Source organism: Diospyros lotus, chromosome 5, assembly GCF_014633365.1.
Source record: "Diospyros lotus cultivar Yz01 chromosome 5, ASM1463336v1, whole genome shotgun sequence".
Classification (NCBI taxonomy): Eukaryota; Viridiplantae; Streptophyta; class Magnoliopsida; order Ericales; family Ebenaceae; genus Diospyros; species Diospyros lotus.
Window position 1 is genome coordinate 39784203 of NC_068342.1, and position 11417 is coordinate 39795619.

At 29.9% G+C, this 11417-nt stretch overlaps 1 protein-coding gene and 1 non-coding gene across 2 annotated transcripts; one reads left to right on the top strand and one right to left on the bottom strand.

Moving 5' to 3' along the window:
• Positions 1-5433: 5433 nt before the first annotated feature.
• On the bottom strand, positions 5434-5507 carry TRNAN-GUU (transfer RNA asparagine (anticodon GUU)). Its single transcript has one exon. It is a non-coding gene; the product is annotated as a tRNA-Asn (tRNA).
• Positions 5508-8796: 3289 nt separating this feature from the next.
• Positions 8797-9555, top strand: LOC127802409 (uncharacterized). Its single transcript, XM_052338200.1, has one exon. The coding sequence runs from the start codon at positions 8853-8855 to the stop codon at positions 9186-9188; it is 336 nt and encodes a 111-aa protein (XP_052194160.1). The 5' UTR covers positions 8797-8852; the 3' UTR covers positions 9189-9555.
• Positions 9556-11417: the final 1862 nt, after the last annotated feature.

An 11417-nucleotide genomic window follows, 5' to 3' on the forward strand; every position in this document is an offset into this window, starting at 1 on the left:
AAAAAAAATGACGGGAAATATACATTTTAGTTTAGGTATTTGTACTTTTTTTTAAAATTATTTTGTTATTATTTTAAATATATTTTTAAATTATTTAATTTTAAATTAATTATATTCTTAAATTTGTTGTTATTTCAATTACACTCATAAATTATGTAATTTTGAGTCAATTACTATCAATAAATTTGTTAAAAATAATAAATTCATGGATGTAATTAAATCAACAAAAAATTCAGGGATACAATTTGTCTACTTTTAGAATTGGTCAACTGTGATTCGTCGCTCCGTACTGATAGAATGATCCCGAGCACAAGGGGAAGAAAGTAATGGCGCAATCAATCAGACAATACACAATAATTTTTAAGTGGTTCAGCTATAATGATGTCTAGTCCACGACTGCTCTCTGATCATTTTTTACAAAGTAACAGTATGTATTTTTTATGTTATTTTTTTTTACAATGGTTTTTGGCCCCCTATTTATAGTGTGGGGGTGTTCGCAATTTACACAAAATTCAAAATTGTGGGCCACATCGTGGGGGACAATGTGTCCTTATTATCTCCATAAAATTGGGAGAAAAAGTTCCACACAATTTGGGACCTGGTTTTCCATGAATAAGACATGTGGACATTATCCCCGGTTATCATGCTTTATAGTTTTTTTTGCGAGCTAAAGCCATCGCTAGGAGGTCGCTTGCTATCGTGGTTGAAGCTCGCGCTTTAGCAATTATGCGATCTCACTGAGATGTCTTCGGCCTTAGGTTCATTGGGCTTCTAGAGGTTGGGCCCAATTATTGGACTGTTCCCAATCTATAGCAGTCCAGTTAATAGCCCAAAATAGTTCGAAAAATGCTAGTAACACAATTGATTCAAAATTACAAGTTTAATGATATTTTTGAAATAACAAAAAGTTCAAGCGTTTAAATAAAAATATATATAAATATAAGAATTAAAATATATATTTTGTCTAAAAATGACAATAAAATTGAGAAAAAGAGTATTGCATATATGTTTTATGCAACCGAAACTCATATAATTTAAATAAATAAAAGAGTAACATTACTTTTGTTTTTATGACATGAAACTTAAGAAATTAAAAAAAAAAAAACACATAAAGTACTCTTCCAAATAAGAATGACAATGTATTCTTTAATAAATCTTCAATTATTCATTTAAAATTAAAATAAACATAAAAATTAAGATATATATTATAACTTTTTTGAGAGTATTTATATGTTAATATATTATATATTTATATTAATATCACATAAATATTATAAAAAATTATAATTAAATGTCTAAATAACATTTACACATAAAGCCCACACAAAGATTTTCTCTCATGATTTCTTGTAGGGTCATGTGCTTCCCTGCCGTTCGGCCTGTCACGCAAGTTAATGTGACTATATATATTATAAAATTAAGAGTGCGAATTGCGCTTGGGGTATTTTGGCCACTAAACTTTAATTATTTTCAATGTGATCATAAAATTTTACTTTGTGATCATATATAAAATTTTTTAGCCATTTTATAGCTGAAATGGGTGATGTGACAAATAATAAAAATATTATATAATAATATTTTAATATAATATTATTATATATTGACACGTGGCACTTTATGATTGATTGTTATTGCACAATAATTTTTATTATTTGTCACATTAGTTAGAAAATCTTATATGTGATTATATTGTAAAACTTTTTTGTAAGCACCCCCGTCCGGATATCCCAACCACTCGATTTATCCAAACGAAAGCGCTTACGTAAGGGAAGATAAACAAATACAAGACAAAATGCCCTGACATGCATTCATAAAAGAAATGCCACAGCGGAAGCAAAATGAAATACATGTATGTCCGCAGGTACCCCGCTGGGACAGCGGTCAAGGAGTATATATAAAAAGATACAGACACCAGTGCCAACAATAGGAGGTACAAATGACAACCTGGCACAGTCAAAAATAAAAGAAAGCGACTCTAGCAAAACATCAGAGATGACGGGGGCAGCTAACTGTACACCTTACCAACGCGGTCGGCTGCTAAATGGAACGATCCTCGCCCTCGGCCTTTGCGTTACCCTTACCTGGAATGATGGAAAGCAAGGTGAGTCGCAAGACTCAGCAAGTTTATAAGAAATGAAAGGCTATAAATAAAAGAAGAGACCATCCCAAACACAGCCCCACAAGTACACACAAGTCATGAGACGCTACAACACAACAGTGCAGTATAGTGAAAGCACATACCGGTCCTTGGGGCCCACACAAGACACCTGGCACCCAAGTCCCATACCAACCTGCCGTTGCCCTGGAAGGCAACAATATCCTCAACAAACCTGTGCGCACTGTCCCGGGGCGGTACTCCCGTCACCCGTATCCACGTCGGTACTCCCGACAACCGAGCCATAGGCTCCCTCGGAACGGTACTCCCGACAACCGAGCCATAGGCTCCCTCGGAACGGTACTCCCGTCCGAGAACTAAATACTATCAGTAGCCATGCAATGCACATAAAATGCAATGGCGTAGTGAGCATCAACATGATACCAGGCGCCCATACATCCAAGCATCAGGCCATGCTCCGCCCATATAGTAAGCCACACACGATGCATATGCCCGTGCTGGATGCATCATAATCAAGCTAAAATGCCCGTGACCAAGCATAACCAAATCATGTTAATCCCAACATGCAGCCCGTACCCATGTGCACATCAAGCCATGCAACGAGAATAAAATATAAGTAGGCATGCTATAATCACATAACGGCTAAGCAAGTTAGCAGTGCCTGGCACCGGTCAACGGTCAGTGGGTAGGAGAGACTCGCCGGCGGCCTAAGGTAGACCGTACGACAGTCACTCCGTCACCGAACCGTCGATCCTAGCCCCCACTGCACAACCGCTTCAGCCAGAAAATAACCAAAAATCCAATTAATACCCGAACCGCTAAGAACCTAGCCCCGGGTGAGTACGGCATCATTCCCAACAGGCAGGGGGTGGCACAAACCCCCGTAGGCAACCAACGAATAAAACCCACGAGATCCATTTAATAAATTAAATCTTAAACTAACCGTTTAAAAACTTCATAATTAATTAATGGCCGAAACAAACGAAGGGAGGCCCAATAAATCGCCAACGACAGAAACGACGAGATAGGTAAGAAGAACTTGCCTTAACAGAGATATCCTTGGGCTTGTTCGGTCCAAAAGCAGTAAAAATTATACAAACTGCAATATCCCAATTATTTGCCAAAATTAATAAAATTGGACGCAAAACAAAATTCTGACCGTACAGAATATTAATTACTAGCTGCTCTACATACCTGGCAATTTAAATCGCTGATTAAACTTGATTTAATCTTGATTTTTCTCGAAAATCTTCCAGGTTTTTTGCTCGCGCGCTCGTTGGAATTTTTTCTGCAATTGCTGGCTGTTCTGTTGCAGTTAAATGCGCCCGAATTTGGGCTTAAATATAAGCAAAAGGAATGGATGGGAAGCAGCCGCGTGGCAGCTGCTTGGACCAGCTTTGGAGGCCACCGCCTCTTTAAGAAAACGACGCCGCTTGGCTTCAAATGTTGAGAATTAAAGGTTTAATTGTGCCTTCAATGCTAATTTGCTTCAGCTTATCACTTAAAATTAAAGTGGTTTAAAGTGGCCGCTTGCTGCTTGCTTTATACTTCTTATTAATTAATTCCAAGCACATTGACATTCCAGCAAATTGACATTTCAGAACTTATAAATTAACCCTCTCATTTCCTTACATATTAATTAGATATTAGCCATGGTCCCCTTTTAATATTAACTATGGTTAAATATTATCATTAATATATTATTACTCCTCTTTTAATATACTTCTTATTATTATTAATATCAACAAGATATTTTAATATTTTTTTTAATTTAAATTACCCCCAAAATTAAATTAAATTGACATTTACGGGGCGTTACATTTTTAAACTTTTATGATCACATTGAAAATAATTAAAGTTTAGTGATCAAAATAAAAAATACACTAAAGTTTAATGATTTTTAGTATGATTTACCCGCGAATTGTGATATGCACGTGTAAGTTTAAAAATATATTTGACGATATTTTATTATGAGTTAAAGTTTTGTTTGCATGATGGGATATAATTTACATAAATACACATTTATATATATATATAATAATGTGTCTCATATTATGCATGTACAAATTAAAAAAATATACTTATTAGTTAATGTTTAGGTTTTTAGTTTTTTTTAACAATATATGTGTAAATATGAGTTTGTGTAAAATAGTATAATTGATTTTATATTAAAATAAAATGGGCATGAGTTCAAACATTGTTCCCTTAATAATTTTTTTAAATGTATTCCAATGATATTTTTGGAAATCATGACTGAGTGAAGTTTCATAATAAGCGGGTTGGGCCCAACTATATAGCAATATATGCCATGGCATAAGGCTCAAAAAATTGGAACGTCCCAAATTTTTAAAATTTATAATATATATCTTATTTTATTAAAATATATATAAAAAATATTATAAATATTTTATTATATTTTGTAGTTGATTGAATTTTAATTTTTTCTTTTAATAAAATGATGAAATGTTTTGTATAAAAAAGTGTATTATTTATTTTTTTTATAAAAAAATTAATACTTAAAATACCTCAACAATCTTTTTGCCTAGAGTCTCCAACTTTGTTGGTCCAACTCCAACGAGCAGAGTTCTTATTTGATGAAAGGGATTACTTGAGATACGAGCTAGTTGGGAAGTAATGAGACCATTGCCATATTAAGTAGGGAGGGTGTTTTGTCTCGTCACAAGAGAGACTTTGCCATTTTTAGAAGGTAACAAAATTTTCACTACAAAAGACCCATACAATTAATATATGAAAATGACACGAAGACCCAATGATGATCTAATTGACTAGAACTTATCAGGTTCATGATTAGACGTATTGTATAGATGTAAGTTATAAGATACATGGAGACTATTGATAAGATGGCATGACATGATTGATAAAGACTTTAAAATATCTATTACACAAAGATGCATGATTTTTCTGTATTATGTGAAATGATGGAACATAGATATTGAAAAATACATAATTATTCACTTACGAAGACATGGGGATACAAATATAAATTCTGTAAACTGTATCTCGTAGATAATGATAAGAAAGACATTTTTATCTTTTGCACATAAAATTGAAGGATGTAAGTTATGTGATGTTCACTTAGTTATAATTCATTTTATTTTTGCTTAGTTTTCTTTATTGAGAGTTCTTAATTCTTCTCGTATTCTTTTCTTTCTTTTTGTTTATTCTATTGTGCAGTTTCAGTCGGACTTACCCATACCGTGTTGTAAATTGATATTAATATTTATATGATTAGTTAAAAAAAAATTATAGTGAAAATATTGTTTAGAAGAGAGCAAAATAACTTATAAAGGAATGGACGCTAGAGGAAGGGGTTGAACCTTCGACCTTGTGGTTAACAGCCACACGCTCTAACCAACTGAGCTACTCCAGCGAGTTGAGACTGCTTGTGTTCTATTTCTAAATTATTTTAGATTTTACGAAAATTTAAATCTTAAAATAACTATATTCCCTAAGTCAACTTTGGAGGCAACGAGACCATTTTCTTTGGACATTGCAAATAGCCAAGGATTTTGTATGCCTTTAATTGGAAGTGTTCAATTAGTCCAATTCGTGGGCCTAAATATGATGCATCCAAACATAAACAATGTTTTTAAAATATTTTCTGTATTAAAATGTTGAGAAACAATAAAAAAACATTTTTAAATTATTTTTTATAATTTTAAAAATATTTTAAAATTTTGTAATATTAAGAAAATATTGAAAATTTCGTCTCTAATCAGTTTAAAGACGGATTTTTCTTTTTTTAAATTTATTATTTATTTTTAATTAATAAATCATGATTCACCAATTATATAATTTATATTTATATTTGTTTGAATGTATTATAAAATTTATATTTATTTTTAAATTGAATAATTACTTTTTATAAAATTATATTTACAAAAATAGTTTTATATTTTTTTATTTACCTATTTTCTCTTTTTTATTTTTTATTTTTTTTAAAAATATCATTTCTCCATTTTTGTTTCGTATCATTTCCGTGAAAGCTAGGTCCTAAATGAAAAATATCAATTGAGTATTATTAATAATAGATAATGTTAAATATTAATATATATATATATACATGTAATGTATTTGGTTATTGTTTAGTTTGTTTTATGGAGTCAAAAAATAAATTTAGAATGTTGCATTATATTTATTATTATTGCTTGGATTTTTTAATAATTTTTTTTGTTTAGACGATATATATTTTAAAAAATTTATATTGTCTAATATTTGATTTGAGATTTATGAGAAATTTGATCCTGGTCTAATTCAAACGGAATAAACACTTACCCTTAATTAGCACTTTTAGAATCGACATTTTGTATATATTTATTCACATAAGTAATAACTAAATATTGACCGGGTAGTACAATCATACTATAGATAATGTTGTCTAATTTTAATTATGAATTTACAATCAAACGTGTTTTATATTTATATTTTAAAAGCAAAATATTTATTTTTATAAATTCAAAATTTTTTTTTTTTATATTTTTCAATTGATAGTATGATAGTTTTAAAAAATACAATTTTAATTTTCTAACTAAAAATTCAACCATTTAATAAAAATTGGAGCTTAAAACACTTTAAAATCATTTTATTAATGAACAATCTCAAAGTGATTTTGAGATTTATATTAATTTATATTATTGTTGTTGGGGAATACAATAAGTAAAATTTGTATCGAAATAGCTCAAATTAAGGTTTGGGTACTACTAAAAAATTAATAAATTTACATTACAAAAATAAATTTTTAAAAATTTTACTTGGGGGCTCTCTATTCAACCTTTTGAACTCCACACATATGTGCATGCCTAAAATTAATAAATTAAGATTTGAAGGTGGGTTAGACTAAATTAAGGTTTGGGTATTATTAAAAAATTAATAAATTTATATTATAAAAATAATTTTTTTTGTGATTTGCCCTGGGCTACAATCTAGAATAGCTCACTATTATATCTGTTCCTGAATGTTAGTGACATGGACACATGACATGCAAATACTATTATTGCATGACGTTGTCCAGAGTTAATCACAGAATAAGTACAGTGAAAAGCCATTCATCTGAGAAATGAACGCTTTGGTGAGGCAAATCACAATTGTGTAGGACAATAATAGGGTATAGTTATCTAAGAGAAATATATCTCTAATGTTTCTCTGAAGAGAATCTTATTAGAGGAAAAAAATACTTGTTAGTGACTATCATAAAGACTTAACTTAATCGAGAGGACTACTCTCGTGATTTCTAAGAGAACTTCCTTCTCCTAGAGAGTACACATTTTTTCCGGAGAATTTCACTCTGGAAGATGGGCTATAACATGTACCATGTTAATTTTTATTAATAAAATTTGATGAAAATGAAAAAAATGTAATAAAAATTAAAGTTTAATAGATGTAATAACAAAAATTAAAGTACAATAACTAATTTATAAATTAAAATGTACCCTCATACTATACACAATGTAAATAAAAAATAAAATATTTTAAATAAAAATTTATTAAGTAACAATTAATAGTTGTGGTTTAATTTTTATATTTTAAGGAAAAAATTTAAATAAAAGTTAAAGTTAATCAAGTTGTAAAATTTAATGCTTTATACTTACAAGATCGTCATATCAAATTGTGGTGATTAATTTTTATTTTTATTTTTTCAAACAACAAATATAAAGAATATTTTAAAAAAAATATTTTATTAGTGTGACTTCATAGCACCAAAAGGCCTTTTTACTTATGTAATAATATAAAAGCATACAACACATCAATATATAAATATATTATAATTAAATATACAAATAACAGTTCAAATTAATTAATATTATAAAAAATGATAAATACACTGTCATTTTCTGATAGTGTTAATGTGCTGTGGTGGAGTAGGTTTGTCCACGTGGAGACGCGTTTTGAATAAGACCATGTGTGTTAGTTCAATTTCATGGACTTTTCAATTAGGCCGCCTCCCCTACTTCACCTTAATGTCCCTTTCTCAGGTTGTAATTACAATAATGCCCATTTAGCTTACAGACACGTTCGTTAAAATATAGTATGTTAAAATGATTAAGATATGAGTATATTAAGATAATTTATTTATAAAATTTAAAATAATTTATTTATAAAAGAAAATATATAAATTTATCTAAAAAATTTAAGATAAGAAATTATATAATTTTTTTTAAATAAATTTAACAAACATAATAGAAAATATTTTTATCTAGAATATTTTTGATATCTTATTTTTTATCTATATTTTAATTAATAAATACTAAAAAAAGATAATTATCTATAAATATATTGGATTAATTATTGATAAAATTAATCTAATTGATTAATTTGATTATTATAATAAATAATATATTACAATAAATATATCAGATTACACGTTCAAAAGATAGAGACAATTGTTGATAAATATAGATAAATTATTTGAGTTGTTTTAGATATGTAAAATCGTCTCTCATAATTAATTAATTATTTTTTAATTGATCATTAGAGATTAGGTTAAAGGAAAATAATTAATGAAAGTAAATTAGATTCTTAGAAACAATAAATAATAATTGGAAATCAATAAACTTTATTACTTGTTTGTTCGTATACATATTCCCTTTGATCCTCACAAGGGTACGAATGTCATTAAAGCACGTCCTTTGCTATAAAAGGAGATTTGGCCGTCACTTTGTCGCCGTAGAAAAATCGACACTTACTTCTGAAAGAGACGGACGAAGAAGGAGCAGGGATGGAAGGCTTGATTCCGTATCTCCTCAATGCCATCAAGAAGCAGAGGCCGCATCACAGCTACAGATCCCTCTCAGTCTCCGACGGTTCGAGCCGGAGCTACCACATGTTAACGGCGCCGGACTCCTCCGACAGACTTGCTCTCCGGCGAATTCGGTCGGAGCTCGATCCGCCGACGGCTGGTTTCCTTGATCAGCGATCTGCCGTGGAGCTCTCCGGTTCAAGCAGCATTAGAAACGACTCCGTGATCTCGCCTTCCACTGGAAACCGCCCGAGGCGGATTGATTCCGGCGGTCACCGAGCCTGGAAGGCAACTAACGCTGGTTTTCGACGATGAAAAACGTGTAGTGAAGAGTTTCCAGAGTTTTTTCCTGGATTTGTTAATTCTGCTTTGGGCGTCTCGTTCAAGTGTAAGTAACGGGCTACTGTATGAGCGATCTAGCGAGCAAAAACAGTCGGTAATCAAATTGTCATAGATTCTCGATGACTGTTGTCCATAGGCGCTATTCATAAACTGTGGCAAAGACTTCACAAGTGCTAGGGTTTGCTGTAATCCATAATATATTTATTTATTATTAATTTTCTCTAGAGAAGTCTCATCAGGGGACTTCAGTTAGCGTCTCAACCCGTGCGTCAAGAATTGGATCCATCCAGACCAGCTGTTTTGTGAAATTTTTGGATTTATTAGATCCCAAATTTACGTACTGGATTTAGCTCTAGAATTTAGCTTGAAAAGGAAAAGATGCCGGGCAAGATGATAATATGCATTTCAAACCAGACTCACAATATTAATCACTGGAAAGGAAAGCATTCCCAAGTCATGAAAATACATGCGATGCGAAATGAGAATAGGAAAATGATATTTTTTAAAAAAAATTAGAAATGAAAAAGTAGAAAAAATGAGTAAATAAAAAAATTTAAGAGTTTTTTAAATATAAATTTAATATATAAAATTTAAAAATTAATTATTCAATAAAAAATAAACATAAATTTCATAATGTATTCAAACACATAAATGTAAGTTTTATCATTCATAAATTGTGTCTTACTAATTAAAAATAAACAGTAAATTAAAAAAAAATCAATCTAATACAAACAATAAATTTAAAATGTACTTACTTTTAAAAATAAATATTAAATTTAAAAATTTTAAGTTAAACGCAGAAAATGAATTTTGTCTATCTTTAACCTCTTTATGGGCAAAAATATATTTCTAATATTATAAAATGACTTTAAAATATTTTTAAAATTATAGAAATGATTCAAAATATTTTTTTTGACTTTTTTTTATCATTTCATAAATGGAAAATGTTTCGAAAATGCCCAAATAAAGCTCCCAATACGTTTCTGTGCATCATAACTTGACAATCTTTTCAGCTACTAGTAGCCGAATCAAAAGACTAAAAAATCTCAAATGCTTATCTTTTTTTTTTTTTAAATATTATAGTTTAAGAATTTTTGTTATAAAATGTTATAAATTATAAACTATTTATAAAATGCTATAACCTTTTCAAGCAAACATATACAGCTGAATCAATACTAATTAGTGGCATAGAACTCATCTCTTTAAGAATTTCAGTCCCTAAAACTTCTAGCTGCTATTCTTCAAAGTAGCGAGTTTCATATGTCACCCTTTTAATTATTCACTTATTGAAGAGAAATTGTAGACATTTTAAAATAAATTTTAGAAATGTAATGTATTTAAAAGAATTTCCTAATTGTCATTAATTCTTTATATATATATAATTTTGGAAACATTAAAACCTACAACCCCACTGATGATTCAGAGGGTGTACATAAAAGTTGGTCAACAGAGCTTTTTAAATTATGTTTATATATAAATCAATTGTTTGATATATAAAAATATTAATTAAACTAAATTTAATAACTAATTAATTAAGTATCATATTTATCATATAACAATTATTAATACATGTCACAACTTGTCTTAAATATAATTAGTTAAATCCCTTATCTAAAATTTATATATTCAAATAATTTCATATGTTAAGATATGTAATAGTTAATTTTGAGTATTGTAATATCTTACTTTTTCGAGTGTTAAATAATTTAGGAATTTTCGGAATATATTTCATATCTCAATATTTTATTTTCTTTTTATTTTCCTTTATTTTCTTTCATTTTGCATTATAAAGATCTGAATAAATACATTTTTAACTATTTCCTCAAATATTTTTTCACAACAATTCATCATATGTTATGAACTTCAAAGGAAAATTATTGAACTTACCCAAACGTTGCGTTTTCACTCAAAACGAGGCTATTCAGTGCGAAAACTGAGACATCGAGAAGGTAAACTTAAAAACTTTTTGCACAAACCCCCATAAAATAATTTTATAGAATTTTAATAATTTTTTCGGAGGCCTCACACACCCGCACGCACCTAGGGCGACTGGGCGGGTGTGAAAACTAGCGCGTGGCCAGCACGTGTTGGTTGTCTTCTCCAGCGACGGCCTTGCCAGTGATGCTGGTTTGCTCCACTCCTCGAAAGCCCTCATTCAATTGATCTGAATGGCACGCTTTGGGAGCCGAAATGAGCTCGGGA